At 36.6% G+C, this 20,704-nt stretch overlaps 1 protein-coding gene across 2 annotated transcripts in view; it reads left to right on the top strand.

The window, feature by feature from the left end:
* Positions 1-20,704, top strand: part of LSAMP (limbic system associated membrane protein) — a 637,373-nt gene that overhangs the window by 403,238 nt on the left and 213,431 nt on the right. For both annotated transcript variants that reach the window (XM_055316365.1, XM_055316366.1), the window contains exon 3: positions 6,903-7,028. In XM_055316365.1, coding sequence (XP_055172340.1) covers positions 6,903-7,028 — 126 coding nt within the window. The remainder of the gene's footprint in view (positions 1-6,902; positions 7,029-20,704) is intronic.

A 20,704-nucleotide genomic window follows, 5' to 3' on the forward strand; every position in this document is an offset into this window, starting at 1 on the left:
GACTGTGTCATAATCCTACTTACTGCTGCTTCATTGCACAGCTGAAGAAATCCGTGATTACAAGTGTACCTAGATGTTAGCATTATTTTAGAAACTGTCATTGAATGTGCACTGCATGGACAAAATGTACATTCTTTAACACAGAATTTGTGTAGATTTCAGTGAAAGAATAGCACCTACTTAGTAATTCAGATTTAAAAATTACAACTGTTAGGTGTGGCTTATTAATTTTGTAATTTATTTTTGCAGTGAAAACCTTGAGAATTCTTTGGCATAGTGAATTTCACTAGTATCCTGAAAGAGGAATGTACATTATATTTTCACTCAACATTTTAGGAAGTGTTCATCTAATAATTAATTTTGGGACTAGCAACACATAATAGTATGGTGTCCAAAAGATTAATGACATATTTTAAAGTATTTTGATACTATTACTTGGCATAGTAAGTATGGTTTATTTTTATGTATTTCCCAGAAATATTGCTCTGACCAGATTGGTACCACGATAGGGTAATTCTAAAAACCAAAACAGTGTATACGTTTTATATAATTTAACCAGTCATATTGGGGAAATTGACTAAAACATCATGAAGGGAAAAAAGTCTGACTTATAGATGACACCATAAGTAAATTCTAGATGATTTGAAGAGTGCAATAAGAAAAAAGAAACCATTGAAAGAAAAAGAAGAAATAGACATAAGTATTTAACTGATTTTATGTTAAGAAAGTAACATCTATGCACAAATCATTAAAAAGTTCAACAAATAAATTTAAAACTTCTACAAAACAAATGTGGGCACACAATTAAGAAGCTAAGATTGAATTGGGGATATTGCAAATAATATGACAACAAAAGGTCAATTCCCTAAGGTATAAGAAACTCTCATCAATCAGAAAGAACATCAAAATAATCCAGACAACTTAGAGAGATCGATGAAACTGAATATGTTGAAAACATGAAACAAATGGTTCATGGCATTACATTTAGGAAAATATAATAACGCACACTAATCTGTGAATAAAAATTGTTAGGCAGGGATCCCTGGGTGGCGCAGCGGTTTGGCGCCTGCCTTTGGCCCAGGGCGCGATCCTGGAGACCCGGGATCGAATCCCATGTCGGGCTCCCGGTGCATGGAGCCTGCTTCTCCCTCTGCCTCTCTCTCCTCTCTCTCTCTCTGTGACTATCATAAATAAAAAAAAAAAAAAAAAAATTGTTAGGCAATATTTCAGAAGAAAACAAAATATGCAGAATATGTGATGACCAATGAGCACGAATCAGTATTACAGTGGTTTTGATAAATAAACAACTTATGTTTACTGATGCAAATAAGATTATCTTGTTGAAAGTATTTCCTGTAGTCATCTTTACTGAGAATTAAAATAGAGCAAGAAATCCTGTTTGGAACCATTATTGCAAAAGTGAATATGTTCTAGAAGAAGAGTTAATTCTTGAAAATCTATAAATCTTAGGTTTTATTTATTTATTTGTTTATTTATTTTTAAATCTTAGGTTTTAATACTGGCTTCATAATTACTTAAGTGTGTGATTTTATCCATTTTGTCCCTATGCCCACATTGAAAATGGCGATAATGAGAATACTTTTTAGTTTCCAGAATATTTATAAAGATTTTATGAGGTTATAAAATAAAAACCTCACATTGCCACTTTCATGTTATATTATCTGTGATGGTGTAAATGTAGACTGCATGAATTGCTGTGGGAAGCTAGGAAGGAAATATTAAGTTATATATATTTATATAAGTATTTATATTTATATACATGCATACAAACATGTATGAATGACTGTAGAAAAGAAAAAAACAAAGTTAATCTCTGAAAGTGTCTATAATTTAGGAATTTGGACATCAAGTTTATCTTGCTTCCTATTTTCCTAACCTACACAAACATTTCTCAGACCCATGGCTAATTTAGGAGTAGTAGTAATAGTAGTAGTAGTAGTAGTAATAGCAGTTGAAAAAGTCAGTCATGAACAAGATGGCTAAAGGGACAGCTAAAGAAATATTGATAAAAGCTGTATTTTATAGGTTCGAAATAAAAGGTTGTTCCTTTCTGACAAAAAATTATGGGATGACTTCGTTGAGCTATGAAAAGAGTTGGCACAGGGCAGGGATTTTCATTAACTTCTTTTTTTTTTTATAACATTCTGTGAATACCTGCCATGTTCCAAGCACTATGGTTTGTAAGATTCATTAGTCAAGGGACACCTGGGTGACTCAGTGGTTGAGCATCTGCCTTCAGTTTAGGTCGTGATCCCGGCGTCCTGGGATTGAGTCCTGCATCAGGCTCTCTCCACAGGGAGCCTGCTTCTCCCTCTGCCTGTGTCTCTGCCTCCCTCTCTCTCTCATGAATAAGAAAAAAATCTTAAAAAAAAAAGAAAAAGAAAAAGATTCATTGGTCAAGAAAACAAAGGCCTTCTCCTCTACCTTTTTCCATTTAAGGATAGGCACAGGTAAGTAATCGAGCAATGATGATTCAGGGCAGTGGTGGAGAAATAGAGGGCTCAGTGTAAGAACATAGGAGGGATGCTTCACCCAATATGAAATCAGGAGTAGGGTGGAGTTAGGGATGAGGGTGGTAAAAGGTGGGTGACAGGATAGTCTTCCCAGAAAAAGTGAGAAAACAGGCTGACAAGTTGAAACCTGAAAGGAGAAAGGGGCTGACCACATGAAGGGTTGGAAGAAGAATATTCCATGTAGAAAAAATTGAATGTTAAATGCCTGGGAGTAAACAAGCACAGTATCTCCCAGGAACCAAAACTTATTTGATCTGACTAGATGATACAATGAAAAAGGAGTAGGACATATGGCTAGAGAGACATAACCAGGGGCCATGAAAGGCATATTAGTTCATATTAGGAAGTGTGAATTTTATCTTGAGGGCAGTGAGATTAATCAGGGGATATTATACTCACGTTTGCAATTTAGGAAAAAAAGGAAACTTCTTATTGCAGTGTGATGAATGAATGACGGTGAGCCTGAGGAAAAGGCTAGAGGCAAAGAAATTCATTATAATGCTCTTGGAGAATTCAGGCAAAAAAAGAAATGCTTCTGGCTGGTGGGAGTGAGGCTTGGGAATAATGAATGAATCTGAGAGAGATTTAAAAGGCATAAGTCACAGAATTGGGGATCCTTTTTACATGGGGGGCAGTAAAGGAGAGGGAGCAGTCAAGGGAGATAACTTTCTTTTTTTGCTTGGGCAACTGTTTGCATGATGACACCATTCCCTGAGATGGTGAGTAAGACCACAAGTGTTCTGTAGGAAGGAAGATGATGAATCAGTTCTGAGTATGTTGAATCTTGAGTATCTGTGAAGTATCTGATGAAAATGTAGAATAGTCAATTGGAAAGTGGGTGTAAAAGCCATGAGAAAAATCTGGGCTGCAGATACTGGATTTAGGAGTTATCATTAATATGGCCTTAGCTTCTGAAGCTAGAAAGTAAATGAGATTATTCACAGTGGATGATATGAAAGAAGAGGACAGTGATCAACCTTTCAGAAATATAGATATTTAAGGAATAGGTCAAAGTAAGTCCAAAAGTTAAACTGGAAAGGCTAGCCGGAGGGGTAAGACAAGAAACAGTTGAGTTTGGCATCTTAGAAACCAAGAGAAAAAAGGACTGGAAGAAGGAAGGTACAGTCAACAAAGTCAAATACTTCAGAGAAAAATGGGATAATAACAAAACTGTTCATAGGACCTATAAATAATATGGTTCAAATTGGTGATTTTCCTGAGAGCAGTTTCTTTGGAGGTTGAGGAGAGAATCCAAATTGCACCAAAGGTTAAAGTGTGAATGGGAGAAGAAGATGTGATGTGGAACAATTCCTTCAGGAAAGTTGGAGACAGAGAGTTTGGAAGTAAGAGGGTAACCTGGAATTTTATTTCTGGAGGGATTTATTTCTAGAGCAAATGACTGCATCACATATAAACGCTATGGGAAGAAACTGGTACAAAGTACAAAGATGTAGAAGATAGGCAGTGGAATGGAACCCAATGGTATTGACCCAAAGGAGGTGAGATATAATGACTACATGAGTACATTTCTGACTATTGAACACAAACACCTTCTGAATCTCCAGTATCTGAGACCCAAGGACTTGAGTATATTGTCCTTAATTAAAAGAAATGATATGGTTTAGTGGCCAAAACATAGCTCTGCAGTTAGTTTTTCTAGGTTTTATTCTTAACTTTACCATCCCCTGTCTATGTAACACGAAACAAGTAGTTCAGCTTGCATGCCATACAAAAGCAAAGTCCTTAGATATTTATTTCTCTTATAAAGAGAGGTAATTATGAGTAAATTTTACTATAATAATTCTCTGGGAGCTCGACCACTGGAGATCATTTTTGTTTTGTAAATTTGCATATTTTTATATTAGGGATATGAAGTCTCCCGCTCTATACTTTTTAAAAAAAAATCCAAAACACATCTATATTTCTTTCTATTCTGTGGCCTGTCTTGCAATTCAGAATTAACTATGAATGGAATAATATAAGCTCTTATAATTATTACATAGCTTCCTGTTGCAGATTTTAGATTGTTGAGGAAGATGCCTAGGATATCTAAATCTTATTCTTGAACACCGTCATTGATTTATAGTTTATTGTAGTTTTTTTGGAGATTTTCAGAACACTGGCATGTTTAGCTAGGAATTGAAAATGGTGAATGTTAGACAACAGAACAACTGGTCATTCAAGAGCCCTGAATTCTAAGCTCAGCCATATTTCTTGATGGGATTGCCTTTGACAAGCCATTATTTCTTTCTGTGCCTCATCTTCTTCCTTAAAATATGGGTATAACCTTTTAGGTCCTCAAGAAGCGTAAGAGGGTATATTGCAAGTCAATGTGTGAATATGAGAAAAAGACCCATTACCCCAGTAGACAAAAGGGAAATAAAAACCCTATAGATAGATACTGCTAAATAATGGGAATCGACTCTATTCCATTTCTGCCATTAGCTTTGATGTAGTAACTGGTTTCTACCCACATCCCCTGTAAGATGTCATTGTAGGAGAAATGCTAAGGTCAGGAGTCCTCCTCCTACCTCTTCCTTGCAGCACTCTGACCTGGTCAATTGCCCAACTACCATCAGTGTCTCCTAACAGAGATCTGTAGAGATCATGGGGTTGGCAGACAGCTGTCTCTACAAGAAGAAAATGTTCCTGTTTTATTCGTCAGTAAAGGGCAGAAAGAGTGAGAAAAAATAAGAGTCTTTTATTATTGAATTCGTTTATGCTGGCTTGTTCTCCTCCCTGCCTCTGACACATACTTTCTCAGGAACAGCATAAGCAACTAAGATGTAAAAAAAAAAAAAAAAGGAAAATCACAGTCAAACCATAAACTCTGCTGTTTGTAATCAGTGCATAACCTCTGTGATGAAATTTGTGAGTAATTCACTTTCCACTTAAGCCTACCAATATGAGATCTAATGTTGCCGCCCTGAACACTAATGAAGGAAGTCAGACAGCAGTACAGCTAGCCCTCGGGGACTCATTTCTCACACCACCAAAAAGTAATTTCCGTCATTTTCAACCATCTGGTAGCCTGGATTGTGAAGATGAAGTTTCATTCAAGTATCGCTGAGAGTGTGGGCCCTGGGGTCTTCTTGGATTCAAATCTGTTTTCTGCTTCTCACCTAGCTCCATCTATACCTCAGTTTCCCACCTGTAAATACAATTCTCATTGGACATTTCTTTATTTTTTTAAAAGATTTATTTAATTATTTATGATAGAGAGAGAGAGAGAGGCAGAGACACAGGCAGAGGGAGAAGCTCCATGCAGGGAGCCCGACGTGGGACTCGATCCCGGGACACCAGGATCACACCCTGGGCCAAAGGCAGGCACTAAACTGCTGAGCCACCCAGGGATCCCCTGGACATTTCTTTATTATAAGGAGTTACTGATATAAGCTTATAAAGTACTCTATCTAGGATCTTACTTATAGCAGGTACCTACAGTTAACCATTATTAAATTGTTAATAATAGTGGTGGTGAGGGGCACGTGGGTGGCTCTGTAGGCTAAGCGACCAATTCTTGGTTTCAGCTTCAAGTCATGATCTCAGGGTCATGATACTGAGCCTCACATGGGACTTCCTACTCAATAGAAAGTCTACTTGAGATTCTTTTTCCCCTTCTTCCTCACCCCATCTTGCCCATTCACACTGTCTCTCAAATAAATAAATAAATAAATAAATAAATAAATAAATAAACACACAAACTTAAAAAATGATAGTGGTGGCTAATGTATTAGGAGTAATAGTATTATGCTTGTGATGTCTGTGACATAGGCCTTAGCAATTCAGTTTTTAATCTTTAAGGAGCACCGTCCAGTCTGTCACATAGCAAGGTGATATTTAGAGGCTTTCTATTATGAATAACTGATGTTTGCCTTATGTGGCCAGATTTAAGTAAACAGGTATCACCACACCTTAAGAACAAAACTGTAAAATTCATACAACACTGGCTTTTCCTAACATTTGGAGGAAAGATTGAACTATATTCATTTTATATACTTAAGAAAATAAGTGTAGGAACCATGCAGTGATAAGAAAAATTTGTTAATATATATAAATGTATGTGTTCTCAAATATCTAGATAAGGTCTATTCTAATGAGGAAAGAGCTGAGACATTTTTTATCATACTCCTCTGTGAAATTCCTGTACCCTTTGGTCATAGTGGAGAGATTCTCCTTATAGTAAGACCCGTGCTTTTCATCTGCTAAGTCTATAGGGACATCCTAAAGCACCCTGGATTCTTAACACAAAAAAAGCAAACGATTTAAGTCATAAAAGCATTTAGTTCAAATTTGTCATTTCCAATGGCAAGGACCCAAGCCGCAAAGCTGGGCATGGTAACATATCCCATTTGCTTTTCTTTACAGTTCCACCAAAGATCTCCAACATCTCTTCAGATGTCACTGTGAATGAGGGCAGCAATGTAACCCTGGTCTGCATGGCCAATGGCCGTCCTGAACCCGTGATCACCTGGAGACACCTTACACCAACTGGTAAGCAACAATCTAGCCTACAAGATAGTACACATCATTTAAGGCATCCTTATGTTTCTGAGATTCCATCGGATCAGAAATGCAAGCGGGTATCTGGTTATTAAAAATTAATACAGTTGCAACATAGGACTTACTTAGGGTCCTTCCCGGTCTTTGTTAATGTGTTCATCTCTATAAAGTCCACAACTATTTCTTATTTCATTTTCAATAGAACGCCACCTCAAGGCACATATACAGAAGAATTAACTGCATTAAATGACCTAGAAGTATGTCTAAACTGTATGACAGTTTTGCACTTGAGTGTCTTGGGGCAATGTTTTGTATGGTTTAAATTTGCCTAGTTCTTTGTATTTTTTGTTGTTGTTTTGCTTCACTTTTTAACTATAGTTTCCTAATATGTAGCATCTTGTGAAGAAACTTTTCAGGAACAATACAAAATTGTTAGTGACTTTGATGTCTCGGGCTTGATATCTGGCTCTGTGGAGGGGTATCAGGCATGGACTAAGCTGCATGAGCTCATTATGGGTCCCTAGCTATTGATGCAAATTCAGTAAAAGTCTGAAAATCATTTCCCAGGAATGCCTTCTGCAGCCTCCCCTCCCCCTTTCCAGCACCATCACCATAACTAAATTCTCAGGCCCTGTTCCCTTTTGAACTTCACTTAAATATTATATCAAATTACTTGGATCAACTGCCTGCACTTTCTACTGCTCTACAGATTTTGTTTTCTTATGTGTAATGCCATGCATTTACAAATGACACAGTCTTTGTAGAATAGGGCTTGCTATTTAATTTCTCAAGAAGAGGAGCTATGGGTGAATTATTCTTATAAAATGTAATTTATTTTGGTAGGTAGCCCTCAATTTTTAATGGACTTATTTCAGATATTATCTTAAAATTTCCTTATGTAAGTATTTAGAGATTTAATTGACAACATAGTTATTTTGGAACGAATGCCATAAAAAAATGTGCAAAGTGAGACACACATGAAAACTATCCTGAGGTATTTCTAAAAAGCCAGGGTAGTGTTTGCTTAAAGCATCTTTAAAATCTGTATTTTGTGATTGAGAATATGGGCTTTCATGTCGTGTTAGCTCTCAAAATAATTTTTCAGGTGAATCTGGACCAATCTATGGAATGTTCTCTTATTTTACCAGCTACTCTTATTAAAAGCTTCTATTTTCTTAAGACAATGTTGCTCAGAACCTCATCCTAATTGTTAATGCATGCAACTTGTCATTTATTGACAATATATAAGAGCAACAAATGAGGCACTTATTTGGAAGATCAATCTCAAACTCATTTTCTCTAAGACCCGCTTTATACTTCACATGGTAAAAAAAAAAATGCATATGGAAGATTGTCTGAAGTGTGAACCTCTGGATATCACACAGCTTTCCCATGGGTTAAATTAAACATCCAGAGCACATTTTGCCTGAATGGAATTATATTATCCCTCAATCTCACACCACCTACACCTTTCCAATGTAGAATTGTTTTTACTGAATGACTCTTTGGTATGAAAGCTATTGGCCCATATTTAAAGATGTTATAAAAGATATAAACCATTGCATTTACTATAATGTTGTTTTGAGATATTGTTAATTTTATCAGTTTCCTTTAGAAAATACCCTTCGAGGAAAGTCCTCTTTGTTTTCAGTATTTCTCTTGCCCTTTTTCTAAGCAATGGTTTGCTTTTTTTATGAATGAACTCAGCAAAGTTCTATAAATGATTATGAGTCCATGGAATTGACTATTACTAACCTTAGAGCCAAATTTATTGCCCATTTGTAAAAAAATATAGGAAATCATATATAAAATACACATTAATAAAATGGATTTTAAACAAACTATGTGGGATTTTATGGCATCAAATTCATATACAAACTACGCTCTTGCTTTTCTCTTGTTTCTTACCATTATATTTTATATTGCCTCACCTTTTCTAATTAATTTAAATATCTATATAAAAATATTATTTATAATCTCTTATTTTGTGGAACAAGTGGTAGAGAAAAGAAGGGAAGAAGAAAGGAAGATTATATTTAATTTATAAACAAAGAATGGAATTAATAAAAAGACTTTCTTTTGGTGTACTACTATTAAGTAGTTGGGTTTTTAAAATTTTTATTATTTTTTTTTTTTATTTTCAGGGAGAAATGCTATTTATGACCTGAACCCAAGGATACATTCTTTTTTATCCTTTGAGTTCAGAAAAATAATGAGAGAGCATCAGAGTTTCAAGATTTTTTCAGGCTGGGCCTAGGAGTTTAGGTCTTCATAGCTAACTCTAGTAAACTTGTTTATGATAATGAATATCTGATTTGAATCCTGAATAACCTGGTATCCATGGTGTTTTAAAGTCAACAAAAGACCATATATTCCAGACCAAAGGTAGCATTTACAAACACTCAGAGAACCCTAGAGACTTCAAAATCAACTAGAAAAATCAGTATAATCACAGGGATTTCCACTAGTAAGGCCAGGAGGTCAGCAAACTACAGTCTGTGGGCCAAATCTAGCCTGCCCCGCTTTAGTACTGCCCATAAGCTCAAAGTAGTTTTTTAAGTGATTAAGTGGTTAGAAAATATCAAAAGAAGAATTTTATTTTTTGGCATGCAAAAAAAGTTTGACATTCATATTTGAGTGTCCACAAATAAAGTTTTACTGAAACACACTCAATACTTAATCATTTTCATGTTGTCTATGGCTGCTTTAGTTCTAAAACAGGAGAGTTTAGTAGTTGCAACAAAGATAGCTTGGCTCACAGGACCTAAAATATTTCCTATCCGGCCCCTTAGAAAAGTTTGCAGACTGTTGTTCAAGACTATGACTTGGAGCACAGGACGAGGATTTTCCGCACCCGTCTATGATCCCATGAAGCTTTGGGGATCCTCCATTAAGTTCCTAAATACATCTCAAGGGAAAGAACTTTATTCTTCTATAATCCTCTATCTAGGCCCTCTCGGTGGGTCAAATTTTATTGTGTCACATGCAAAACTGGCTCTATGCTGCATTTACAGACTCAAGGGCAAACTCCAATTTCCCTTCTAAAGGGTATTAATTCTCAGGCCCACTCTTTCATCTCTTTCATGTCTGACCTAAATAACCACCTGATCATAATCATATTCTTGGTAACAGGAGGGAAAATTTGCCTTTACTGTTTTATAAGGGAAACTAGGTTTCTCGTGGGGGTTTGGGGTGGGTTTTTTTTTTTTTTTGGTTTTATGTGGGTTTTTTTTTTCCTTCTTTTCCAAATTTGGAAACAGGCAGTGATCCTTTTCAGTCTATAACATGAAACCTTTCTTGGAGACACTCAAGGAAGAGGCTCTGCTCCCTGTGTGACAGCAAAACTGCCTATAACCCGTGGCCGTGTGAGCAAAAAAATCCAGCTAGCTTTGTTCAATTATTAATTGTGCCTTCAACAGTATAGAGTGTGACTGCCTTGCAGAGGAAATGTACCTGTAATTAGCTCGACCCCACAGGGGCATCGAGCCATGAAAGGGGGAAGATTCTATGCAGGGTTCACACATACCTGATTACCTGTCATTTGATGGCACAGGGGTTGGGGAAGGAAAGAGGGTGCAAGGTGTATTTTTATGAGGAGAAGAATATTCTCTCTTAATTTAGAATTTTAAAAAAAAAAATTGGATGTGCCATTTTGTTTCTCTTTATTTTGACATTTGAAATTTATTTTTCAAATATACTGCAAGAGTTTTTAAAGAGGGAAGTTTTAAGAATGGTAAGTCTTGGGATCCCTGGGTGGCGTAGCAGTTTAGCGCCTGCCTTTGGCCCAGGGCGCGATCCTGGAGACCCAGGATCGAATCCCACGTCGGGCTCCCGGTGCATGGAGCCTGCTTCTCCCTCTGCCTGTGTCTCTGCCCCTCTCTCTCTCTCTCTCTCTGTGTGTGACTATCATAAATAAATAAATAAATAATTTAAAAATATATTTAAAAAAAAGAATGGTAAGTCTTTCCATATATACATAATCAAAACATATACCTGACTTAGAAGGAGAAAAAGAGGTTGATGAATTCCATGGTTGCTTTTCTTATATTTCTGATTTCTTAACTTTTCTCTTCTCTCCAGTTATTCGGTATAGTCAAAATGATATGTCACGTATGTGGTTGTTAAATGTGACCTATTTTCTCCCTTAATTAAGTTAGACTTTCATAATCCTGTAACTCCCAGAGGGCAATTGCACCGTAACATGTATTTTCTATGGAGTGTTTGATCTCTCTTCTGTGAGCAATGCTGCTCCCATCTTCATTTAACTTTGTTTCTCCATCTTCCTTTTCACATTCCAGAGGAAGTCCCTTTCTCAAGTGTGCCTCACATGGTATCAGGACTGCCCAGGGTTACAGGAGTTCCTGTGCATTTCATTTCTACAAAGGTTTTCTGCATCCTCAGTAGCTTTCTATACCTGAAAAACTCAGGCATACCAAGGAATTAGCCCTTGAGGCTGAGAAAAACTTAGCAGGTGCTGTAAAATTCTCTTGTCCAAGGAAAAAGCTAGATTTGATATCAATATAGATTTTTAAAATATCTCTTGAGAAATATTTTATGTTTTGATAGGGTAGGTGGGAGAACATTATGCTGGAAGGAGCTAAGAGGACTGCAAGGAGTCTGGAATCCCATTTTTCATTGGGTGTTGGGTTTTAATCATTTGGTCAGAGATTCCCTTTCAATTATTTTCCAGATTTGAATCCTTGCCTAATGATTCTCTTAAGTTTCATTAATGCTGTAGCCCTATCTGTTTTACTTCTAATATTATAGGTCAACAAATTTTTAATATATGTAGCCTACATCCTGCCCTCGTGGGTTTGGGAAAAATATGTAATGTTAAACTAAACTCATTTCCTTAAGTTGATTTCCAGAGGTTACGTGTTGCAAGTAACTAACATCAGCTTTTTTTAGTTAGCATGTAAAAATTAGTATGACTTCATATTTCACACAGAGAACATATGATCTACAGTTCAAGTTTGAGGAAATTCTTTCTCTAGGATTTTCTTGTATGGACCTTCCAGAAGGTTCTTTGAGTTTAATCTTAGATGTATATGGGTTTGGAAGAATCAAACCAGTAACTTTACGGGTGAAGGCTTTTGACGACATAGTAATATTTTCAATGAGAATAATGAATCAAACTGTTATGTTGATTGTTTCTATTTGTTTCTTCCATTTAAAAAAAATCCTTTTTCCCTTTATAAAGAGCAGAAAAGTAAATAAAAAAATCTTGCTCTGTTTTCTTTTCAGTAACTTACTATTGATTTTAAAATATGTCATCCATGAATACAGAATAATATTCAGATTAATCTTGATCTCCATCTCACAATTTGTTCTTTTGGCAAAAAAAAATATATATTCATAAATACTCACTTTGTAAAAGGACAAAATGAAAAGAACAATAGACGTAGTCCCTGCACAAATGGAGTTTATAGTTCAACAAGAAAGCGGAGCATTGAACTAATAATCACATGAATAACCACTTAATTAGATTTACGCAGCATAAAGAAAAATTACAGCATTCAATAAGATCATAAAACAGGGCCATATAGCAAAATCTGCAAGGCCAGCAAAGCTCCCCTGAGAGGAGCTTATGTTGAAACCTTAAGGATGAATACAATCTGGCCAAGAAAAGAGGAGAGTGAAAAGTATCCTAGGCAGAGAAGAGAGCATATGTAATAATGCATTTAGGAATACAAGCAAGTATCTTTTTGTGAAACCGTGATGTTAGTGTTTTTTTTTTATACTAACCTTTTAATCTTTAAGCACATTTTTTTTTTTTTACTTTTTAAAATATCCCTATCTTTCCTTCCAAAGAGTGGAAAAAAATTAAGAGAAATCTTGCTATATTTTCTTCTCAGTACTTTACGTGTGCATTGGTTTTAAATATACTTAGTATATATACTGGTGTATACACCATAATACATACAGGGTATGTGCATGCTCGCAGTGTAGCAGGTATATAGACAGCTACTTATGTGTGTGAATATCTTAAATTTAGGTCAGAAACATATTCTTTGCCCACACAGATGATTCCATAATAGCCTAATCAAGTAAATACAAATTCTTTTTCAGTAGCCTTATTATTAAAACAATTGAGAAAATTAGAAAATGAACACTATAAAATTTAACCACAGGACCACTGGCCTCCAAACCTTAAAATCCTGGAGAGACTCACAGTAACTGACGTAGGCAACCTTTAAGCCATGGGAAGAGCTCCACATCCAGATGTGCTAGCCATTGTGATAGTGTTGAACAAATGCTCTCCTTCCACCTGAGCACCCCACTCCTACCCTACCCAGATTTGTCATCAGATGCCCAGAATACTCTTCCTGAAGAGAAATGGACCATCCTGGATGGTCCTTGGGGGACTAGCTTGGACTTGAGTGCTCCAGGACATTTTAGAAGCTTGGGTCAAAAAGGAACAATATAGCTTAATTACAAACTTTGCCCATGAGCTAGGAGAACAGAAATACAGAGTCCACATCTCTTGGAATCTTACCGTTTCAAATATTTGTTGCCATTATTCCAAATTGTGTTTTACAATTTAACAGTAAGAAAATACATAATTTGTTAAAAGTTATCATGAGAATCAAGAGAATATGTAGGTAAAGTTCTTAATATAGTATTTGTATTAATACTATTTTTTATTGGGATCCCTGGGTGGCGCAGCGCTTTAGTGCCTGCCTTTGGCCCAGGGCGCGATCCTCTCCAGGATCGAGTCCCACATCGGGCTCCCGGTGCATGGAGCCTGCTTCTCCCTCTGCCTGTGTCTCTGCCTCTCTCTCTCCCTCTCTCTCACTGTGTGCCTATCATGAATAAATAAAAAAAAACTATTTTTTATTTATTTTAAATATTAGTTATCCATATATCAGCTTTATATAGTGATAATTTTGGGGGAGACTGATAAGTTGATTGAAAACAACCCAATGTCACCTTTATCCCTTCCAACATAACAACCAGGGAGATTTTTAAAATGCTGTCTCATCACAACTAGCCTTAGTATTTTATGTCTCATATTGTGTTACATTATATTACATCAACATACCCACTTAACGTGTTCCTTTTTTCAAAAGGCCATGACAACAACATCTTATTAGGGAAAGATTTTCTAGCGTGACTTATCAATGTGTTCATTCTCCTAGAGGACGGTTTCCCAGAGTCTGGCTGTATAATAGCAAATACCTTATTTACTGTAGCTATATAGAACCTATAGGCTGTAAATTACCATGCTTATTATGTTTTAACAAAATTGGTGTTCTAGGTGATTATTATACTATAATATCAAAAAAAATGATCTGTAGTCTTCAGGAGCAGGCCATTGGACAGTAACAGAGGGGCTGTACAATAAAAACAAAACAAAAAAATGGTAAATTATAGAGCTTTTTTGGAGAAGCATATTAAAAAGACCAAAGTAATCATAGAATTGTTGAAATGGGCAGATATTAGCACAATGAAATTCATCAAGATAAGTACAGTTGATTTACCTGGGAGCCAAAAAAACTGCTCTAGAAGAGGAGACAGTAGGACTTGCATTGTATTTGATAAGGCTTCTTTATATAAGAAAAAGTCAGGTTAGGTGTATAACTCTGTGGACCACCCACAATTAACTTCAAAATCTTGACTGTGGATCTCAGCTATAGTCTATCCTAAGATCCCTTAGGAGACGTCAGAGTAGAGCTGATTTAGTTCCTTGCCAAGAGGGGCAATCCTGAGTCCAGTGAATCAAGGCGTTTACGCAAGGTGGTCAGAAGCAAAAGGGTTGGTCAGAGGATATGTTCCAAGAGATTCTAAAAGTAGGAGATACAAATTGTATAAGCCAGGAACTTGAGAGGGACACTAGCTTTGTTCTCTTTCTCTTCCCCAGCAATATTCATTTGACACATTGTCTAGATTCTACATCCTTACTGGTTTTCAATGTATTACTCTTTCCCCATTGTCATTGTCACAATGACAGCATTTTTCTCACCTGTATTTCAGTAGCTTTCCAGTTAGACCCCTTGCTGCTAGATATTTCCTCCTCCTACAAAAACACTATTTCTTAATTTAAAATTGGTCAAGTGAATTTTCCTGACTAATTTCCCAATTTACCAGTGCTTTGGGGGTAAAGTTCAAACTACTTTGCATGGCCTTAAAGCCCTTCATTGAGCTTCTTCTATGTGGAAACCCCTAACCCCTGAGCTTCATGCATTAAGTAAAATATACTACTTATATTTCAAGAATATGCCATGTCCTCTTCCTTTTGAGACTTACCACATCTTGTTTTTTGTCTTTAAACATGATTTTCGTCTCACCTATATCATTTTGCCAGCATAACTTCTTTCAAAATCTTCAAAATGATACTCCTCCAAGATGCTATAAAATAGAACTAACAAAATTACATTTTAATTATGTGTAATCTCTAGATTGTGAGATCTGTAGAAATGCAGAAACTATGTCCTACTCATATGGATATTCTCAGCACACTGTACTCAACCAATCAGTCAATCAGTTAATTGAGTTATTTAGGTAAGGGCTTTTTAAAAATAGTATTATTGGGAAATAACTCACAGCATGAAGTGTAAACTGAACAGACATTAATAAGTGATTAAAGCATGAATGAATGGAAAGCAAACAGCAAAGACTACAATAGAATTATAGAACCAGAGCTATCTAATAGTTTTATTAATTTCTTACTGAGAAGATTTGGGAAATTTCAGGCCCTATTCAGATCCTTTTCTCCTTGTGTTGCCTTGATGTTCTGATCTGCTTCTAACTCTTGTTATTTACTAGGCTCCATAGAATGCTCTGAAATCTTCACATTTTGGTATCAGATCCTTGAATAGTCTCTATGACACCCAATTATCATCAGTGATTGTTCCCGTCCTTCTGAGCAGTTATCACACAGAGTAATTACCTTAAATATTTGTTTACTTTTTTACTATCTATTTTCCCCATGAAATCAGACACCTACCTATCCTTAGTTCTCATTATGGTGCCTGGCACAATAAGTACTCAATAAATATTTATTGAATGAATTAATGAATTACTTATTTCAGGTATATTCTGGCTCTGTGTTACCGTTTAGACTTTGAGAACAGAATCTTCATAAACTAAAGTTTTGCTTTACTATATCATATGCATCTCAAATACATGAACAGTTTCTTTCCAGAGGATACTCTGTGAAATGTCTACTGACTATTTCTGTATCTGGAAATATATATATAACTATATATAAAGATATATAGAGAGAGATATAGAGAGATATAGATAGATATAGATATAGATATAGATATAGATATAGATTAGATATAGATATATAACTTGTGCTGTGGTGGGAGTTCGGAGTCTGGTGATAGGAGTTCAGGCCTATCCTGGTTTTTGATAGTAGAAAACAGTACAGGACAGGTTGAGTCCACCTGAACACTTATCCTCCATTGCACAGCTGTAAGTTTTATAATTCCTATAAATTCCTATAAGTTTTATAACTCCTATAATTCACTATTATAAACTATCCCTTGCAGGTGTAGCAACCTGTGGCATAATTTTCATCTCCACTATTAGAAAATCAGCTGGATTTCCAAATCTGGTTGATTGTCAGAATTACCTAGAGGCAAAAGTTTTTTAAAATACAGATTGCCTGGCTCAACCCACACATGAAGCATCTCTTTTGGTGAAATTCTGGGATTCTGTGGGAGTAAAGCCGCCCAGTGAGTCCGGTGACCAGCCAGGTGAACAGAATGATGATTGTGTAAGCACAGGAGGGCAAGATCTAAAGGAGTGATTCTCCAACTTTATTGTGCTGGAAAGTCATCTGGAGGATCTTGTTAAAATGTAAATTCTGATTCATCAGGCCTGGGATGGGGCCTGAAAATCTGCCTTTCTAACGAAACCCAGGTGTAATATAGGTGATGCAAGTCCATGGACCACATTTTAAGCATCATCTTGAATCTTGAAATCAGAGTAGGTTGGAAGATAGCAGGTTGTATAAATAACCTAGCACAGAGAAACACCTAGGTAAGTCCCACAATGTATATAGTAGTTTCTCTATAATAGTTTTGAGAAAAAATGATTAATCTTTGCCTGTCAAGGTTGGACCATGAACAACAGAATTGGCATCACCTTAGAACTTTATAGAAATGCAGGATAATGGGCCATATTTCAGATCCACTGAATCAGAATCTGCATTTTATGAAGAACCTCTGGAGGTTTGTATGCATATTCAACTTTGAGAAGCCCTGGATTAGCGGTGAAGAGTCTCTTTGCATGCAGAGAAGACCACTTTCCTAAGAACTTAAAAGTATTGAAATGTAAGAATTTTTTTTCACTTTCCTACTAACTAGTATTCCTAAACTTCACCCCTTTTTCCCTTCCCCCCAAATGTTTTTTCTTCCAAGAAACCAAGAAAAAAATGGCATGGGGGGAGGTCAGGGTTACAATACTGAACCATTGCATATTTATTACTTGGAAAGGAGAGCATCTGATGCTTTACCTACTCTATCAGATGCTGTAAATATTACAGGAAAATTTAGCCTAGTATATGAAGAAATACTGCCTGAATGACAGGAACCACTTTTCTCATCATCTTTTATAATGGCTTTATCTGCAAAATGTAGACAATATTATGTGCCCTACCTGCATCATCACGCTGTAGCTCTGAGGGATCAAATGAGATAATGAACAGGCAAATAGTTTAAAAAGTGTAAGACTCTCCACAAATGTAAGCAATTAAGAGAAAGAGTACGTTGGTAGAAAGAGTACAGAATTTAGAGGCAGAAAACCCAGGGGGTAAAGTCTCTTCTCTCTACCATTTGCCTTTTTGGGGGGTTTGGAGTACGTCCTTTAAGCTCTCTGCTTTTCATCCATAAAATATGAATATAATGCCTTCTCACTTGCCAGGATTCCTGTGTTGTCTCCAGTGATAGAATGTATATGAGAATGATTTATTAATGATACAGCATTATTCAAGTGCTGTTATTACTATTATCTTAGCTCCTGCAAGGCAAAAAGACTGACTTAAATTACAGTAGTCATTTTTGTTACTATTTGGATAGTAGAAAGGACTAACTGCAAAACTATAAAGCACTCCATTTGACCAAAATAAGTGTAAAGCCAGAGTCTCTAGATAGTGTAAAGCAGTGGTTCTTGGAGTGTGGTCCCTAAACCAGCAGCATCAGCATCACCTAGGAACTTGTTAGAATTGCACATTATCAGACCCCAACACCAGACCTACACGAATCAGAAACTCTAGGCCCAGTGACTTTCAGTTTAACAAGCCCTCCAGGTGATTCTGCTGCACAATAAATTTAGAGAACCCCTACGCTAAAAATACATCTTCTTGAGATAGGATTGTGTGCTATTTTTACCAAGCATGAGTATAGGAACACCCGAGATTCTTTCTGTGTAATAATAAGTCAATAGGAAATGTTTTGATGACCTGGGGTGTGTGGGTGTGGTGTGTGTGGTGTGTATATTTAAAACTATTTGATATATAAATGCATTATCACATCTCTGTGGTTAGAATTTTTATCACTTTAGATGAAGAGGTTTAGAAGTAACAACTGCACAGAAATTCTCACTTTATCTTTTTCCGTCTACAGTCTAATGATGTTTGAGCCTAACATATCACTTAAAGTGTGCACACATTTCTGAAATCCTCATCCTTCTCTAGGAATATTCATTTTCAAGTCTCCCAGTACACTGAGGCTGCAGTTAATTCTAAAAAAAAACCCAGAGACCTCAATAGGTAACTGAAATAGGGTGGCACTGCCTACAGAAGACATACCAATAAAACTACCCTATGTCATATAAGAAACATTAATGAGAAGCAGACTCCTTTACATAAACTATGTGGCTATTTCCTTTATATGTCACCACCTACCTTCATTCTATGAATCAAATCAAATCTCAAGTTGGTCAACAATTCAAAAGCCCAGATCACTCTGTGAAATCACATGTGTGTTAAATTGTGACTTAGTCTGCAGTTGACTAAAGTGTTAAAATCTGATGAAGGGAAGAGAAAAGGAAAAAAAAAACCAACTTTAATAATTCAGTTGGCAAATATCAATGCAAATCAGGTCTAATTCTTCAAGGTATTCTAGTAATAAAAACGGAAATGTCAGTCTTTGAATGACATCAGTTCTTTTTTTAAAAAAAATTTTTTGGGGCCTGGTCACTGAGGCTTTATGCTGTTTTGACTGTGGAAAGACAGATCCAGATCGGGGAATGAGGGACTTGAAAGGCAGACAGAAAAATAGTTACTGAAAGTTAGTCTTCATAAAACAATCCAGGAGATACTTTGCATTTTAAAAAATTCCTACCACAGGATAGATAGATAGGGGAGAAAGCGAGCGAGCGCGTAAGAGAGAGAGAGAGCACCTTGGAAAATTGCTTCAAATTGCAACAAATTATAAATTCTGAAATTTCCTCTTAGAGCAAAAGTCATTCCAGATATAACATATGGTAGTGAGAACCTGGTTGCCCATAGCTTAGGGTCACTTGGTATGGATACAGAGGTGGGCACTTCTTTGGGTAACTCTGGAATTTAGGCAGCATACTTTAGTAATTGTCCAGGAGAAGATAGGTGAATTCACCTTGTTTCTTGAAAAGAAAGGAGGTGGACATCTTTTATTTTCTAGCAAAATCATTGATTTTGTTGACTAACTGTGACTATAGTGTATTAGCTTAGGCTGCTATAACTAAATGCCATAGACTAAGAATGCTTAAACATCAGAGATTTAGTTTCTCACAATGTTGGATGCTAGAAGTCCATGATTAGGGGACAGCATGGTCAGGTTGTGGTGAGAGCTCTCTTCCCAGCTAGTAGGTGGCCAGTGTCTCCCTGTGTGCTCACCAGATCTCTTCCCACAGAGAGAGAGCACAAACAGACTCTGGTGTCTCTTATTATAAAGCCCCACCATGGGGGCCACACCCTCATGACCTCATCTAAACCTAATTACTTCCCAAAGGCCCCATTTCCAAATATCATCACTTTGAGCATTAGGGCTTCAAATAAGAATTTGGAGGGAACACTAGTCAGTTCATAGCATGTAGTATCTGATCTCTCGAGGCTGACCACCTGGACTCCTGCCTTATCTGTCTTATTTTGAGCTCTTGAGCACCTGAGACTTGCAATGGTTCTGTTCTCACATTTCTTTAAGACTTGGTAGACCCAAGTTAAATAGTGTCTTAAACTCAGGATATGCAGCCATAATCCAGAGAGCAAATGGGAATGGCATTACCACTCTATTGCTTGCTCACCTCCCTGAATTCAAATGTCCTGTCGATAGACGAAACCCCAGGTGTCTTCTCTGTAATGCCAAAGAACCAGTAGAAGACCCCAACCATGCTCCATTCAGTTATTCGTATAACACCCACAGGCCAGGCTGAAAGGAACATTTGTTTTAATAGTGTGAGTAGCTGTAACTGTTTCAGGGTGTCTCAGCTCTCCCTTTCCATTCTCTTGTAAGGGTATCAGTCACTGGATTTAAGTGTCATCCTAAATCTATGACGATCTCATTTCAAGATCCTTAAATACCTCTGCAAAGATTTCTTTTTCCAAATGAGTTCACGCTCACTAGTCCTGGGGGTTAGGATTTGGACAAATTTTGTTTGGGGCCACCATTCAACCTACTACAATCTGCTCTGCAAAGGAAAAAAAAAGAAAGAAAACCTAGAGAATAATGAGATTCTAG

Source organism: Nyctereutes procyonoides, unplaced genomic scaffold (genome assembly GCF_905146905.1).
Source record: "Nyctereutes procyonoides isolate TBG_1078 unplaced genomic scaffold, NYPRO_anot_genome, whole genome shotgun sequence".
Taxonomy (NCBI): domain Eukaryota; kingdom Metazoa; phylum Chordata; class Mammalia; order Carnivora; family Canidae; genus Nyctereutes; species Nyctereutes procyonoides.